The 18048-nt window shown below is 38.6% G+C and overlaps 1 protein-coding gene across 27 annotated transcripts in view; it reads left to right on the top strand.

Annotated features, from left to right (window-relative positions):
• Nucleotides 1–18048, top strand: part of ADGRL2 (adhesion G protein-coupled receptor L2) — a 166776-nt gene that overhangs the window by 110269 nt on the left and 38459 nt on the right. For 16 of the 27 annotated variants that reach the window (XM_064147865.1, XM_064147869.1, XM_064147882.1 and 13 more), the window contains exons 5-10: nt 3755–3769; nt 4711–5511; nt 14430–14726; nt 15235–15338; nt 16157–16342; nt 17387–17425. In XM_064147865.1, coding sequence (XP_064003935.1) covers nt 3755–3769; nt 4711–5511; nt 14430–14726; nt 15235–15338; nt 16157–16342; nt 17387–17425 — 1442 coding nt within the window. The remainder of the gene's footprint in view (nt 1–3754; nt 3770–4710; nt 5512–14429; nt 14727–15234; nt 15339–16156; nt 16343–17386; nt 17426–18048) is intronic. The other 11 variants (XM_064147872.1, XM_064147875.1, XM_064147885.1 and 8 more) reach the window with 3 other exon arrangements.

Genomic DNA, 18048 nt, shown 5'->3' on the forward strand with positions numbered 1-18048 from the left:
AGAGAAATAGCTGTGTTTGCAATGGAATTTGAGCAGTGCACTGATCATTCCCTGAAGTTATTATTAAATGTGAATTTCTTGATCTGCAGTAATCTTTAACCAAAGTCACATTTTCTGTTGGTACAGGAAACAGGCCAAGTCTGAGATGCAAAAGCACTGTGGTGACAGTATATGTCCAAAAAGGAAGGAAATGAGTTCTGGCATAAGCAAAGCTATGTCAAAACCATCCGTACTGTCTCCTGCACTATTTCAAAATTTAGCCTTCTCAAACTGAAATACTACTTACTCTTACTCTTCACCACATTGAACCTTCACTGTTGTAAAAGGCCAGATGCAGATCATCTGTTTTTTCTTCCTTTCTGCTGTGTCATTGTGAGATGATTGCTTGCTGATTTTTTTCTTCCTGTACCATTTGTAGGATTGGAAGCCTACTGCATACAGTGATCCCTAGTACCATTCCTCCTGTGTGTAGTATCGGTGGCTCGTTATAACTGTTCTTCTTGTGCCACTTTTGAGAAGTGATGTCTTACCCGAATCTAACCAAAGTTTTGTTCCACTAAGATCACTTTCACTTTAGCACTGTTTTCATTTCCAAATTCTCAGAAAGAGGGCAGTGCATCTGATTCCAAACCGTAAAGGCAGTCAAATGACGAGAGGTTGTTTCCAGTTCCAGTAGGCTAGCTCTTAGAGAAAAAGTGCAATGCAAATAATGTTCAAACATAATTTTTTATGCTGTTTTAGGAAGAGAAGTGTGGATATGTTCTACCGATTGGGTATTGCTATCTACAGGAATCTTTTCTTTTCCAGTTTTCAGAAGTATAGTGCCACAGCGCGGCCTACCCTGTGCTCTAACATGTAGTTGTTCTACTTTTAAAGTGTTTGTTTTTGTTCACTGTCAGTTGCATTGGTCTACCTTTTGAATTATATTGTTCTGTGTCTATCATAATTCAGGAGTCTGGATGCTTCTTGTCTTTCAAAGTGTATAGTTTTTGGAACTTGTGAACTGCAGTATGTACACTGGTGACTCTATGGCCAATTCCAGAACTGTAAGAGACATTACTTGTTGCTACCAGCAGTCATCAAAAAGGTTGCCAGTTACTGAAATGAGTTTCAAAGTTTGATTCCAAATCATTTTGTGCTTCAGTAGCCATTTTTATTATTGGCTGTCTTTCTTCCCTGTACCACAAAGCCTATCCTGATATTTTTCCAAGTCTCTTTTTTTGATGCCTGGTAAACTCCAGTTACCAAGTCTAATTTGTTTCTCGTTCACTTGTTCCAGTGCTCCGTCCATATCTAAACATAGGGAATGTCTAAAGTCACTGTTTGCAAATAACAGCTGTCCCAGCACGAGAGACTTGTTCAGAGGGTAGAATAGGCTTTTGTGGGCTTGAGAAGAGAGGTTTTCAGTAATCCTGACACTTCTAAACAGAAGTTCAGTTATGGTTTGTGCTTCATCTGCACTTCATCTTCGGCGACTGGAAGATGGCAAAATTTGCTGTGTCTCACAGCGACACATTTCAGTCCAAGAGAGATTACAAATCACCATTATGTCAGTTTTTGTGGTAAAAGATGGGAGTTCTTAAACACTGGAGTTGGTGTCACCTTTATACAGAATGCAGTTTATGAGCTCCTTTTTGCCTTGCTGTCCTCCAGAAATACATACCTGCTTTTCTGATCCTGTACACTGATTGAGCTTTCTCTGGGTTTTATATTTGTTGCCCTCGTAAGTACTTAATGAAAAGCTTCCTTTTTTTGCATCTGAAAGTGTAGACAAAAAAAAAAATCTATTGAGATACTCAGTTGGTTCTCCAGTGAAGCTAAATCCTAGACAAATTTGATAGGCATTGCTTTGTCCTAAAATAAGAGTATAATTGATTAAATTACACGGAAATTGAGAGTACCATACCTGACATTTCTCTCAATTTTGCTGTGCCATGTACTTTGATACTTTGACTGAAAAACAAAAGTCAGCTGTTTTATAAGGAATATCAAAACATTTTGTACGTCTGTGCATTTTTACTTTAAGTCTTTTCTGGACTCAGAGATTCAATTAAAAAAAAAACCAAACATTTTGAAGTATTGTATTGATGGGACTTTGCAACATTTGTTTATTTCAGTAAGCCCATCTGTCCCTGAAAAATGTGCAGCTGTACACCAATGCATGAAGAGCAGACATGCCAGTAATGATTTTAGTTATCCCTATCTTTTTTCTTCCTCTCCTATTACTAATTCTAAGCAGGTACAATATCAGTATTGCACTTTGGCAAGGAGTAAACTTGAACATTAAATTTCAGTAACAGAAACATCTGAAAGTCATTAACACTGTGAAACTCAGGAATTCACCTCAGAATACATCTTCTGTTTGCTTGGATAAATCAAGAGTTACAAATTGCAGAAAACCAAGTATTTTACCTAAAAGTGTATAAATGAACAAAGGGTAGGAAAACTACTGCTCATTTTGAGACTATTAACCCCCTCCCACTCTCCCATAAAGTTTTGGAATTGTTCCCTGAAGAAACACTAGATCAGCTTAGCCAGTACCATTCTCTCAGAATAATTGTGTGTGATTTTGTTAAATGAAACTGAAAATCCAAAACTTTCTGTGAAACATACAAATGCATTCTTCAGGATAATACAGCAATACTGAAAATGTAATAGCTGTGCAAATAGTTTTGATACAGTTCCTTGGTACCGGCAGCTGCTGTTACACAGATTGTTACATCTGTCATTTTCCAGGTCATTTTATGAAACTCAGGGAGCATACTTCAAAGGCTACTGAGTATATAAAATAGATTTTATTGCAAATAATTATTGGAAATCTATTTACTAGCTGGACTTCAGCTGTATGCCTTCCTGTAATATGTTCCTTAAAACTTCCTTGGGGAGAAATTGCTGTAGTAATATAACTTTGTTAATCGGGTTGGGTTTATGTTTCCCATGTATGGTGGCCAGATGGATGTTTCTTTTCAACACTTAGTATGACTGTCTTTGCATACTAGCTTGCTGATTGGGGCTTAATCGATGATGCTGGAGGATATCTAAATGAGCTAAATGTTAATTTTTCTCTTCTCTTTTCCTCTTGCTTACTGTTCTTTTGCTTCTTTTTTCTAGATGTGTTTGCTTATTCCTTCTAGTCCGATTTTGCAGTTATAGACTAAGAAGTGGCAAAAATTCTCAAGATTAATGTTCAGAAAAAAATACAGCCTAGTGAGAGTTAAAGGATGCAAGCTTCTTTCTTTACAAGAAAGAAAAGCAGAGGAATGTGGGGCAAAGATGGAGAAAGGTGTATTAAGTACACATACAAACCTATTTAATGAATATACTGCATTTTGGATTTACAATTACCTAAATAATATGTATATGTGCACTTGCACATATATGATAAATTAATGTGTCACTTAAAAGCTGACTCGATCGTGTTATATTTTTGAGGAGAAGAGTATGTATAGCATGCATTAGTAAAGTAATTCATTATTTATTCAGGTTCACTAAGTGAAACTACATGCCAACATATCTGTGTTGCCTTCTTAATCTACTGAAATGATTGATCCATGTTCACTTGTGTAACCGTAGAATCTCTCTCCTGCTAGGTTTTCCTGTTGTCTGTTTCTCTTTATCCAATATAGTGCAGTTCTTATTCTCCCTATATATAGCGTCTGTTACTAATTTAATCTTTAGATTAATAGTCAATTTATGTTAATCTTCTTTCTTTTTTCCTTGCACTTTTTTATTTTTCTTCCGATGCTTAAAATAGAAGTGGAGCAAAAAGGTAAATAACGTATACAGTCCAAACCCCAGCTCCTTGTTATGTGCCTTATGGATGTTAACCTCTTCCCTTCCCCTCCCCACAACACTCTTATATTATGATAATCAGCAGGATCTCATAAGTACACCTCATAAAGAAGTCGACTGTTTGCAATAAAGTGACTTGGCTGCTTAAAGTAGGTGGCGGGGTATAGTGTCTGAAATACTTGGGCTGGAGGGAAGACTCCCTTGCTTTTTTTCTCTCCCTTTCTCTTTGTCTTTCTTTCCCTCTCTTTCTCTCACCCTTGGGTAAATTCCTGTTAATCAAGTGTCATCTTGCCTGGCTTCCAGAACCCTCTCCATAGCATGCCATGGTTACAGGGTTTCCTGGTTTGTTTCATTCATTGCTTTGGTTGTGTTTTGTTTTCTCTGCTCCTAATTGCTTTCTTTATATACCTGATGATTTGGTTTGTTCCTTTAATTTTAATCGAGGCACCTCCTTTTTCAGCCTCACCACTTCTTAAAGTTCTAAACAAGTCGATGTGATTTTTTTTTGGACTGAAATGACCTAGCGCACTGCTGCACACCAGTTAAAAGCTCTGGAGCGTTAATGTGTACTCACTAAAAGTTTAAGATGAAAATGCAAGAGTAGCTCTACATTTTCAGCTGTCTGTGTATGCCATTGAGCCTTGTTCTGTACTAGTGAAAAGTTCCCATCCACTTTCCAAACTGGTACAGCAGGAACATGGTAACTTTAAGAAAAGTGGATGATTAAAGGTGATAATTGCATTAATTGTAACATAAGGTATAATCTAGTGCCAATTAAATTGATTTTTTTTCTTCCTGACACAGTCATTATATGATTTACCTACCTTTTTTTTTTTTTCTTTTTTTTTCCTTTCTTTTTATTATGAGACAGTCTTAATTTAACATAATTCTTGTCTTACTTCTCTCTGTGACTGTTAGTTTTTGTTTGCCCGGGGACGTTGAAAGCAGTTGTGGACTCACCGTATTTATATGAAGCTGAACAAAAAGCAGGTGCTTGGTGCAAAGATCCTCTCCAGGCTGCAGATAAAATATACTTCATGCCATGGACTCCGTATCGCACTGATACTCTGATAGAATATGCTTCTTTAGAGGACTTCCAAAATGGACGCCAGCAGACAACGTATAAACTCCCAAATCGAGTGGATGGTACTGGATTTGTAGTTTATGATGGAGCTGTCTTTTTTAACAAGGAAAGAACTAGGAACATAGTAAAATTTGACTTGAGGACTAGAATTAAGAGTGGAGAGGCCATAATCAATTATGCTAATTACCACGACACCTCTCCATACCGATGGGGAGGAAAGACTGATATTGACTTGGCAGTTGATGAGAATGGCTTGTGGGTAATTTATGCTACGGAGCAGAACAACGGGATGATAGTAATTAGCCAGCTGAACCCCTACACCCTGCGTTTTGAGGCCACCTGGGAAACCGCTTACGACAAACGGGCAGCATCCAATGCTTTCATGATATGTGGTGTCCTGTATGTGGTGCGTTCAGTGTATCAAGACAATGAGAGCGAGACTGGCAAGAACACCATCGATTACATCTACAACACCAGGTTAAGCAGAGGCGAGCATGTGGAAATTCCTTTCCCCAACCAGTACCAATACATTGCCGCAGTGGATTACAACCCCAGAGACAATCAGCTGTATGTATGGAATAACAACTTCATTCTGCGATATTCTTTGGAGTTTGGCCCACCTGATCCTGCCCAAGGTAAGAATTTGGGTTTCCTCATTGTTAATCTCTTTGTACTTCCATTCAGATAACTGTGTTACCATATCTTTGGTCTTAGACTTGGCTCCTGTGGCAGAAAGGCAAAGAGGAGTAGTTTGTCTGCACTGCACCACTAGTACAGCACTAGAGTGGTGCAGGGCAAATCTGCAGATCTTGTAAAGAGAGGCAGAATTGCTTTACTTGGTTTACAGGCCTATGCTTTTCCTTTTTTTTTTTTTTTAATACAAGTGTTTAGCTTTTCTGTGATTGCGAATGAGTTGGGCAACTGTTTATTTACTTTACACTATCAGTCGGTTTGACTTCTACAGCTAAAATGAGTTCATTCATGCTGAGCCAGAAGCCTATTCGCATCCGTTCATTGTTACCTGACTTCTGAATTGATTACAACATACATGCAGACCTTTTAACTTCTCGGCGCCAGCAGCTCAAAGAGATGTGTGCCGGGAAGTCCCAGAGGACATGTATGGGGTTAATGTGCAATACTGAGCATAAGTATTTTTTTGCAGCCCTATTTTCACAGTTTCTAATGCAGGGTTAGATGAGATGATCCAACATCTTTTTAGCAGGTTTCTCAGTAATCCTATTACAATTGCAGTTCAGCTCACTTGAAGTTAGGACAACTGCCTAAAAGGAATGACACTAACTGCCAAAATAGGAAAGAAAGATGGAGGCGTTAGGTCTCAGAAATCCCTAAAAATTATGTGAGCAGACATAGCCAAGTATTGACATCAGCAGAGGAGAGTAAATACTAAGAGAAATGCTCTGTGGCTGAAGATGCTTGTAGCAAGAAACAATGTTGATAAACTGCTTTAGCAATAAAGGTAATACCTTCACTTTTCTCATCTATCTGGTATTCATGTTTAGCAGCCATTCTTTCTGCTTCAGAAAAGTCCTAATGATTGCTTTGCCACGTGTACAGCAGATTCATGTGCAGCAGTACAAACTACACACAATTATTTCAACGTAGTATGCCCATATAGCTTTCCCAGGTACAAAGCTAAGTAAGACACAGCAGGGCAAGGCAGAAGCAATACATAAGTGATCTCCAAGGCCAAGTTTGTCTCCTGCAGAGATTCCTGGAATACATGGCCAAGCTCAACTAGGTTCCAGATGTTTTGGGTCTGTGCTCCCATCTGCAAGGGCAGCTTTCCTGGCAAGCTTTGTCTCTATGTCAAGCTAGTCCATTCTTTAGGGAGGCTTTGGACTGCTGTTAGCAAAGACAAACTAACCTCTGTAATTAGAAAAAATAGTAAGGCTTTCATTTTCTTCCGTTCTCATGCATGTCACTTTTCAATCAGTTTAAGATGAAGGTGCATTTTAAATTCTTCAAAGCTTTAGGAGTAAGAGGAGAAAATGGAGATGCAGCTCTAAGTAGCTTTTTCAGTTCAGGCAGCTGCCATGGGTGTAGCAAAAGCTAATCTTTAAATCATTGCATTGAAGGCAAAGTGTTAAGGAAGAGCAAGGAGGGAAGAAAAGACTTTGTGGAATCCTTCCTTTGCTTTAGTAAACAACCAAAGGTCTCCAGTAAGACATTTTATAATGTTTTTATTATATAGAGTCTTCAAGATACTAAGTTGCAGCACATGTGCTGGGCATATCCTATCTAATACCAGGAAGAGATTTGAACATCTGCCAGCACCCTTTCGTGTTCCTGGGTTCCTTGCTGGCATGCAAGGCGAGAGGGAGAAACAGCTTATTCCAAACAGATCTAGAATAAAAGTGATCCAGGGCACACTGCAGGGTGATTGCTTCTTGTCTTGAGTTCTTTGCCTGGTCACCCCTGAAGACAGAGAAAGAATGCTTTTTTGAGTGATTTATGAGTTTTTATTTTAAATGCATGTTGACATCAGCAAATATATTTTGATTATGGCCTTTTAAAATACAGAAACCATATGAAGACACTGGGCCAACTTGAGAATGTGATGCATATATTAACAAATTATATTTTTATTTATGTGAAGCCAGTATCCAATATTTTAATTTTGTATGGATCTGTACAGAGAAGATCTAAGAATATGCTTCAGTTCATTTCCTCTTCTGCCTAAGTCAATTGCCTGTAGTTAAAGACTATTAAACTAAAGGAAAAATTGTCTAATGTGATTGTCCTTGAGATGTACTGCTATAAAACCATGAAGAGATTCTGTACAGTTTCTAACTCTTACTTTATTTGCATTATATTTTCAGTTTCTCTTTTTTTCAGCATAAAGTCTGTATCAATTGAAAAGCATTCCTGTTGTTATAGAGTTAAAGGATCTACATGTGTGAAAACAACATTTGGAGTTTTTTACCTCATATGGAATTAGATCAGATTTTCAGCAGAACTGATGAAGGACGTTTTGAAGTTTCTTTTGTTCTGGTTTTGTTAGGGTTTTTTGTGGTTTTCTTAGTCATCTGCTCAGAGACAGGTGTTAGGCTAACATTCTTTAAGCTACCTAGCACAAGAACCTTCTTTTAGTGCCTTCTGCAATGGTGCTTCAATATTAAGTATTTAATGGTGTCACAAGGTCAGTGCCTCAGAAGTGGAAGTCGTGGTCTTTTCTGGTTGAATGGTTAATTTGGGGTCATTGTGGAATACGCAGCAATCTGTATTCCCTCTGTTCCTGTGGGAGCAATAATAATATATAGGCACATACTGATTCTTTTCCTTCCCCATCTATCTATCTTGGTTATCACTTCTTGTCTGCAGCACAGCATCCAGCTACCTAGTGCTTCAAAAACAATAGTCTTTCTTGCCACATGAAAAAATGGATTTGTCACGTTTGAGCCACACTTTTGAGTTCAAGGCATTACATTTGCTCCTAAGACCAAAATCCAAACCTGCCCTTTTTCTCTCTGTTATTTCTTTAGGTTTTTAAATCTGCTTATTGAAACCTCTAAAATACCACAGGTTACAATTAACCTAATGTTATCCTTGCCCTTGCTGCAAACCTGCGCTATTTTGTCCTCGTGGCAACTGTTCATGTTATGTCCATAATCCTTATTTTCTTAATCTTCAGGAGAACTCTTCAGATTTCTAGAACTGTGGATGCTACAGACAGGCTACTGTTTTACCCTGGCAGTACAGTCTGCTGCCCTTAGAGCTTCCCACTTTACCTCATTCTTCATGTGTTGTTTTTTCTTCTCTTCTCGTGGGAATTATAGTACATAGAGGTAGAAATGTTTTTTAGTGCTACAGCTGACATGTGCTGCTCAGAAATTGCAGAAAATGACATTAGGTGTAAAAATCACATTTAAAAATCAAAGCCTTAATTTAGAAATAAAATAAAATGTATCAAGCTCTGCAAAAAGCCCCTATGAAAAATCCAAAACAAGCCAGAGTTTTTCTGTCCTTGGTAACTTGAATGGATGTGTCCCATTACATTCTGTCTAAAGAAGGCAACCAAGGGGTCAAATGAATCCTCACTGAAGCAAGAATTTTAGAGAAATTTTTAGTTAAAAGATCAGGAAGATTCTAGGGAATTTTTCCCCTAAAAAATTATTATAAGCATTACATTGTAAAGTTTCCTTGGTAACAAAGTGAAGATGAATCCTCTTCTTCTGAGCCGATGTGTTAGGGAAAGATTTAATCTACACTCATTCCAGTTTGCACTAACTGCACAAACCGTTCAAACTGAAGTTGTTTTCCCTTTTGTACTGTGATACTCATCATTAAATTTTACATGATCACTGACTATACAGTGAAGTATATACTAAAAGTACAGATGTTGAGAGAGTGGACAGAACAGAAACTCTCAGAGTACTATCACCAAGGGCTTGAAATAATAAGAAACTAATACAACTAAATCTTGGTAACAACCCAGGGCCTACAATGAAGTCATGCAGCAAATTACTAAGTAAATTAGATCTTTACTATTATATTGAGTCTGATACAATACAGATTGATTAAAGAGTGGTTGTACGAGTAAAGACAACATCATGGGGATCAAATAGTACGTTTTTGAATCGTAGGTATTTTGGTAGTTTTGTGGCATATTTGTGATTATTTTCAGGATATAAATTTATAAATGGCTGTGTAAACATTTTGCTTTCAGCTAAATGGGATTTGGCAGGGTCAGCAGAGTACTGGCTAGCATAATAGGTGGAACCTATAGGTAATTAGCTGAGGCTTAGCAACTTCCCTGCTCTTCACTGAAGCATGAAAACAGGCATACAGCAGTAATAAGCAGAAGGGAGAGAAATAAAGGTTTGTACAGGTTTCTGATCTCTGTTGCCCTACAGAGCAGTTCAGCATATGACACTATGAAAATGAAGGTGGGCATATAGATTTCCACCTGTCTAAATTCACATTCTCATTGTGTTCACATTGAAATACCTGATCTGAAAGAGCATACCTTTAACTGAGAAGTCTATGCATCTGATTTCTAAAATGACCTAGATGCCAGAGATGAAACTGGAACCATCTGTATTTTCAAAAGTGGTATATCATCTGAGCATTTCAACACGATTTTAAATCTAAGGTCAGAGTTGTGTTCTGGGTGGGTTTTTTATTGTTTTGGCTCAGTTTGCTTTTTAATACAGATTTTATACCTGCTTAGAACAGAAACCTGTGGCAAAAAGCAGTAGCTTGCTGTGTACATTCTCTAAATCTACTTCTCACTGTCAGTTGGAGAAACAGTTCCTATTCCCCTGCTGGCCTAGGCAATTGGGTTACATTTTTTTGTAGACCTCACACCGTTAAACAGGTGTTAAGTTTTACTCCAGTGATGTCTCCATTTTTAGAAACCGATAGTATGAGTAACTTTTGGAATCAGCTGTTAGGAGCTGCATATGTAAAGACCTGATCTAGTAGAGGGTGTTCCTGCTGTGGCAGGGGGCTTGGAACTAGATGATCCTTGGAGTCCCTTCCAAGCCTGACAATTCTGTGATTCTGTAAATTAATCAAACTCAGCCTGAGTCTTTGGCTTTGCTTCCTATTGCTTTTTCTTTTCTTTTCTTTTCTTTTCTTTTCTTTTCTTTTCTTTTCTTTTCTTTTCTTTTCTTTTCTTTTCTTTTCTTTTCTTTTCTTTTCTTTTCTTTTCTTTTCTTTTCTTTTCTTTTCTTTTCTTTTCTTTTCTTTTCTTTTCTTTTCTTTTCTTTTCTTTTCTTTTCTTTTCTTTTCTTTTCTTTTCTTTTCTTTTCTTTTCTTTTCTTTTCTTTTCTTTTCTTTTCTCTTTTCTTTTCTTTTCTCTTTTCTCTTCTCTTCTCTTCTCTTCTCTTCTCTTCTCTTCTCTTCTCTTCTCTTCTCTTCTCTTCTCTTCTCTTCTCTTCTCTTCTCTTCTCTTCTCTTCTCTTCTCTTCTCTTCTCTTCCCTTCCCTTCCCTTCCCCTTCCCCTTCCCCTTCCCCTTCCCCTTCCCCTTCCCCTTCCCCTTCCCCTTCCCCTTCCCCTTCCCCTTCCCCTTCCCCTTCCCCTTCCCCTTCCCCTTCCCCTTCCCCTTCCCCTTCCCCTTCCCCTTCCCCTTCCCCTTCCCCTTCCCCTTCCCCTTCCCCTTCCCCTTCCCCTTCCCCTTCCCCTTCCCCTTCCCCTTCCCCTTCCCCTTCCCCTTCCTCTTCCCCTTCCCCTTCCCCTTCCCCTTCCCCTTCTCTTCTTATGTTTATTTTTATTTTAAATTTTACAACTTTCTTAGGCTAATGAGACACGCCCATAATTTATAAAAATAAGATAAAAGGCAGAAGAGTTATTAAGGTTTTTTCCTTGGCATGTCAAGCCTAGTCAAAAAGCCTGTCGCATCCTTCAGCCTTGTAGAGGCTCACACTTGCTGCTTGGAGCAATAGGCTAATAACCTCGATGTGGAGGTTGTCTTTTTTGCAGCACACTGGTCATCACTGTAATCATCTGATGCCAGTAAAGCATTTTGAAAGACAGTGCACAGGTGCTGGCAGATGCCATCACCTCAGCTTTCAGAACAAGACCCATCAGGTAGTGGTAGCAGCTATCATGTATCTTCTTGCAGCTCGGGAGAATGGCTTTTCACATTAAGTTCCCCAACAGGTCATTACAACCAAAATGATCTGCCTTCTTAAAGCCAGATGGATTCCTTAAAGCAGGGGTCCTCAAACTACGTCCCGCGGGCTGGATACGGCTCCCCAGGGTCCTCAGTGCGGCCCACCGGTATTTACAGACCCGACCCCCCCCCCGCCGGGGAACCAAGCAGCCGCTCCTGCCACTTCATCCGCTCGGCGGCCCCCGTAGCACCCAAGCACCCGCCGGGACTGGGCTGGAACCAAACTATAGTCCTGCCCCCGACACCACTGGGCTGGAACCAAATTATAGTCCGGCCCCTGACAGTGTCTGAGGGACGGTGAACCGGACCCCTGCCTTAAAGTTACTTGTTTGGTTTCTTATTTTCTCAGCTTTCTTCTTTCCCTGACAATGGAGCACTGGCTCGAGTTTCCTGGTACATTCTTAAATACACTGACTTCTCCTTAAAAAAATACAAAAATAATAGAAAATCTTTTAGAATTTATCTCTTTGGGGGTTTTCTGGTTTTGTGAGAGAGGAGAAGTCTTTCTCTTAAATTTAAATGTAAGGTTACATCCCTGGTGGTGATGATAAAGTTAGCGATGATGCATATGCATGTAGAGCTATTACTTATATGTTTATATATTGCTTATTTCTGTTACCTTTAAGTTATAGAATCATAGAATCAACCAGGCTGGAAGAGACCTCCTGGATGAGGCACTTAGTGCCATGGTCTAGTTGACTGGATAGGACTGGGGGATAAGTTGGACTGGATGAGCTCAGAGGTCTCTTCCAACCTGGTTGATTCTATGATTCTATCATTTCTAAGGTGTGTACTATTACTGAGCTGTTTTGTTGCATCATAGGTGATAAGCTTTGAAATTGATTTTAACGTTTGTATATTATTGTAGATGTTAAAATCATACCTAGAACTGCATAATGACAACAGGAGATTTTCAGCTCAGAGGGCAGCACAAAATATGTTTTGAAGATTGTTAACTCACTACTAAACCTCAGAGAGTTTTATGAATTCTCACAGTGATATTTTGCTCCTGAGACAAAACTACCCTAGACATTGTAGGTTTTGAGTAGTAATTGCAATAATGCTAATAAACATTTCAGTGATTAAATATGTACTAATTAGCACAATGTGTTAGGGGGTGGATAGTAATAATTAATTGTCCCCTGCATCATTCTTCATACTCACCAGTTCTCTGTTCCCAGGACCTGATTCAGCAGGCGTTGCCTGACACTTCTGCAAGTGATTGCAAATGCTTTTGACAAATGTTAATTGGGAAAGCACTAGAAGGCTGAATGCATTGTAATCAAAAGAAAATTACTGTAGTTTCACAAGATGTTGGGTGAGCACTTGCAGAGCAGATCCAAGGATTTCAAGAGGTTTCATAGTAGCTGCCTACACCGCGGGTTCAGCACAATTAACACAGACTGTATTCAAGACTGAAGGGAAGACAACCTCTGAAGAAGTTTGTCATTTGTGAGCAACAGAGAGATGAAAAGCACATCTTTACATTTAGTCTTTAAAACCAGATTATGATGTTCAAAACCTCCACTCTAAATTCATATGAGAAAAAAAAGATAATTTTGCATTTGAGACTCCTAATATAATAGCAGTATAATTGAAAAAGGATTTTGAAATAATTATCTGCTAAAGTACTGAAAGTTATTGTTACTCAAAAGACTAACTTTAAAAGACATCTACTGAAAGAAAGCAAGACAACTCTTCTTTTGTTTTTTCTTTATGATTTAATTTAGAGAAGATGCATTGTCCAGTAAATCAGAGTTCAAGGACCTTGAAGAAGAAGAAAAACAAAGAAGCAAAAAAGCTGCTTAATCCACCAAAGTTAATCTTAAAATTGGCTTCATTTATTTCTGTACCAGTTAGGTTTTATGAAGTACTTGATAGGAGCTTATTTATTCTCAGCACCAAGATCTATGGCTTTTTTTTGCCTGTCAAGCACTGTAAACACTAATGAAGAGTTGGAAATAGCTGTTTCAGTTATGTTGCTTACTTGCGTTGCTTCAGCTGTTGCTCGGTGTATGTTTGAAAGGAATGAACAGCAATTACCTGTGATGAACAGATTATTATCTCCACTAGCATTAACTAGTAGCATCTCTCCAAAGCTTCAAAACCCCAGCGCAGCTTGGGCTGTACCTCAGCTGCTCTAGTGGCGTGGGTTAGTGGAGTGAGCACCAGCTGCAAGGCCCAGGCAAAAGTGACGTGGCCTAAGCCAGTGTCAGTGCTTCCTTAAAATAAGTACTTTCCACTGGCCTGAAGAAGTTGCATCTTCATTCCTGCTTTATAAAAAAAATATATATGGTAAGGCCTGGAATGTCCAAACATGGGAGTACCACGTGCATGCTGAGCATTGCTTCTGCATGAAGCTAACTGGGGGTGCTGCAGCTCTTTCAAGCAGAATGACTGCCAAGTCAGAAGATGTTTTCATAATGTGTACTGGATAACTTGAAGGGTTGGGATCTGTTGTTCTTTAAAATTGTTTTGTTAGTTACAGCCCACTGCCTTTGTCATTAAAGCTGGACTTTATTGTTTACTGCACACTGATTCAAATGATTCTGTCTGTTGAGAGTTACTCCTTCTGCAAAAAGGATTAAGTAATCTTCAGCTGCTTTGAGCGCGATTGTTACGTACTGATAACGCATTGGTTAGTGCTGCCTTTCAGTCTTTGGAAATGTAACAGATTTTATTATGAAAGAGGTTATTTGGAGAATATGAAACATCATACTGGTATGAGCTGGGAGTTAAAAAAAAAAAATCAGTCAAAGTTATATCTCAGACACCCAGAATAGCAATAAGAGCACTATTAAGATAAAAGAAAGCAGACACCAAATAATCCTTGAAAACTACATGAATAACATTTAAAGCACTTTTTCTTTAATAATGCTAATTTACTTTGTTATTACTCTTTATTTTCTGTGCAGTGCCTACCACAGCAGTGACAATAACTTCTTCAGCAGAGCTGTACAAAACCACTGTGTCAACCACTAGCACTACATCACAGAAAGGTCCCATAAGCACAACATTAACGGGAGGAACAAAGGAAGGAAGCAGAGGACCCAAGCCACCACCACCCATTTCCACAACCAAAATTCCTCCCGTGACAAGTTTTTTCCCTTTGCCAGAGAGATTCTGTGAACCAACTGAGGCCAGGGATATCAGCTGGCCTCAAACACAAAGAGGAATGATGGTTGAACGCCCTTGCCCAAAAGGAACACGAGGTAGTGCCTTTAAAACTTTATCTTGATTTCTAGCAGACATTTCAAAAGCAATGTGTCACTCTCTCGTTGTGGGTTTTTGTTTTGTCACGCAATTGTTCATTACTGGGAGAATGTGTGTCTACAGGCAATGGTCAAGTTTTAATCTGCAAATGGCATCTGAGCATAGCTGCGGAATTAGCTTGTGCACACACTGTTGAGAATCCAGGTCAAATTTTAGGGCTATTGTGAAATATGCTTACAGCTGCCTTTCTCATTAAGAGTCCCCCGCTGGATGAGCTCCAGGGAAAATCAAGGGCTTTTTGTTTGTGTGCAGAAAACGTCTGGTACTTTCCACTGACTTTTTTATTGCTGTTTGTAGTCTAGATTATTTCTTTTCTGTCAGTTACTGTCAACTACTGCTGTTATCAGCATTCAGAATTTAACACTGCTAGGAGCACAGTGTAGCCATTTTCTTGAATGCATCAAAAATTGTTTTACATTTCACTGTAGTGTCATACATCTGTTGCAGGAACTGCCTCATATCTCTGCTTGGTCTTAACGGGAACGTGGAACCCCAAAGGCCCTGATCTTAGCAATTGCACCTCACACTGGGTAAATCAGCTGGCTCAGAAGGTTGGTTGAAGCCTCTTAATCTGATGTACTCTGGCGATTAAGGATTTTGACTTTGAGCACTGTAACTCAGTTTATTGCTCAGTGTTCACTAAAGTAGAAGGAATTCTGTGCACTTAGTGTGAATAGAATCGACCATTTAGGCTCACGTGTGTTCTGTGCTCTACTCTGAAGTTCTTGTATTGAGTCTGTGATTATGTGTTTTTATCACTATTTAAAGCAAAGTAGCTTTGCTGGTTGTTCAAAAGCTGTATTTTCAAATAAATCAAATGCTATAAACCAGACAGCAAAAAACTGTGGTATGGAGAAAGGTTTAAGGTTTTTTTGGTTCAGGAAAAATTATACTGTAATAAAAAGACTTTTGTCTGAGTGTGTTAATAACTGTATGATTAGAGCACAGAGCCACTTTCTGTGTTTTCCTTCCCTACTGAGATTTGCTAAGTTTATGAAAACTGGATAATTTGTTGTCAGTACCAGACTACTTGACTTTCAAATGCCTCAAGCACTAGTATGAACAAATAGATTTCTTACTGTCTTATAATGGCAGTAAAATGAAAGTGAGGATGAATAGAAGATCTAGCCCAAAAGTCCCAGTCTGATTTCTGGGTTTGATGGCTGTTAAGAACTGCTTTTGTGTGTCAGGGATCTAAGAACCTTTAATCTTCTGAGATAAAGAGAACGTTATTGGTCTCAATTAGTTGCAGATCTCAATGTATGTGCAAATGGTTATTTCACCACAACAAAGGTACACGAGGAATTGGAATTAGGAGCCGCAAGCAGAACAAGAGACCCTGCTGAGATAATATAAATTGTCATTTCAGATCAGAAGCGGAGAAAATGCTGCTAGTCTGGCCAATGAACTGGCTAAACACACCAAAGGACCAGTCTTTGCTGGTGATGTTAGTTCATCAGTGAGGCTGATGGAGCAGCTTGTGGACATTTTGGATGCTCAGCTGCAGGAACTGCGCCCCAGTGAAAAAGACTCTGCTGGAAGGAGTTACAACAAGGTACACACTTCTCATCATTTCCTTCTACTGAGATAACAATTGCCCTTGGTTTTGATTTGTTTTTCAGAAATATTAATCTGTACTTTATTCCTGTGTGCTTACAGTTCTAGAATAAACATGTAAGAGAAAACAGCAGTAATTACGCAGCAGAAAATTGCAGTTAGCTTCTTTAGGGAATAAGGTATAATTCACAATAACTGAATAGTCCTAAACTGTATAACTGTGTCCCTTACTAAAATCTGGAATGCATTAAAGCTAGTGTAAGGGAAATGGGCATTAGCTCTCAGAAATTCTATAACAAATCATTGTGTGTATCCACTGATCCTTTTAACCCTGAACATACAATAAAATCAGTGGGATTCTGCATAGGTGCAAGGTTTTATTTTAATCTGAGTTCCTACAGAATAGTAGCACTCTTACTTTTTTAATACTCCAACATCACTTAAAATTGATCATTATAAAAATGCCATAATGCACATAATCTGAAATATGATTAAGTGTTTTCTCTGGAATGATGCTCAGGGAAACATTTCAGAGAAAATGTTGTGTCTTTGTGGCTCAAACACAAACCACAATTGTCACTCTTTTTTTTTCAGAGAAAATGCTGTGTTTCTCAGCCTCTTCCTTGCATCAGCTTAGTCTACAAGCTACAAATGAATTATTTTTTCGCCCTTCTTTAGAGAGAAATTCGTAGAGCTCCATACAGTCCCTCTTGTTTCAGCAGTGATTTTATTTACAGTCTCTAGCTGCCCTTAAAAGATGTTTCCCAGAGGCAAATCCAGTGCCCACACAGAGGTTTTCTCCTTTGACCTTTTCAAGAGAATCCAACCATTTGGGCAAAGATTATCTGAGCACCTGTATAGAGATTGGGGAAAAGATGTTTCCTTTGTGATTTTTTTTATCATAGTTGCTGGACACAAACTAGGTCAATGTCCAGGCTGTGGTTCAAGTTTGGGATATGGAACACCAGGTGATTTTTTTCTATATTTCTGAGGCTTTCCAGAATGTGTCTAATGTCTGATTTTCTTCTTTCTTACTAAAAAGCTCCAAAAACGAGAGAAGACATGCAGGGCTTACCTTAAGGTATCTCTCCTGTGCTGTTACCCTGCTTTCTCCCTGCTTCAGCAATCTGCCACGCTTTGTCATCTTGCTGCATGATCCTATGTATTTCAGTCTTTGATAAATATGAATTGAGGCCCATATCAAATGTACAAATGTTGGCTTTGGACAGGTGTAACACTCAGAAAAAAAATTAAATATTAAACTTTATACCTCTTTTACCTCAACTTACACAAAATAAAAAGAGCAGAAATGGTTATTATCTGAATTGGAAGTAGCATCTCTCTTGTAATACAACTTGCGTAAAGGAAAAAAGCTGGCAACTGAACAGAAATTACTTCAGCTTGGTAGTATTTTATATCAAAGACTGTTTAGAGTTAATTTGCTTGCATGAAAAATGTACATTATAACCTGCTTTGTTCTTTGTGTATTCTTATACCTAGTTAAATCACTCTTTATTATAGTTGTAAGAGTTTTTACAAAGACCAGATTTACTGACTTTAGGATAAAATGTAAAGACAAACATTCCTCTGACTTCACGAGTAAAATGTGTGCCACATGTCCCATTAATCAGCGATATGGAAGGCATGCAACACATTGCTAGCTGATTTTCAGTTTCTTTCACCCCCCCCCGTAGAATTGTTGTG

Source organism: Pogoniulus pusillus, chromosome 8, assembly GCF_015220805.1.
Source record: "Pogoniulus pusillus isolate bPogPus1 chromosome 8, bPogPus1.pri, whole genome shotgun sequence".
Lineage (NCBI taxonomy): Eukaryota > Metazoa > Chordata > Aves > Piciformes > Lybiidae > Pogoniulus > Pogoniulus pusillus.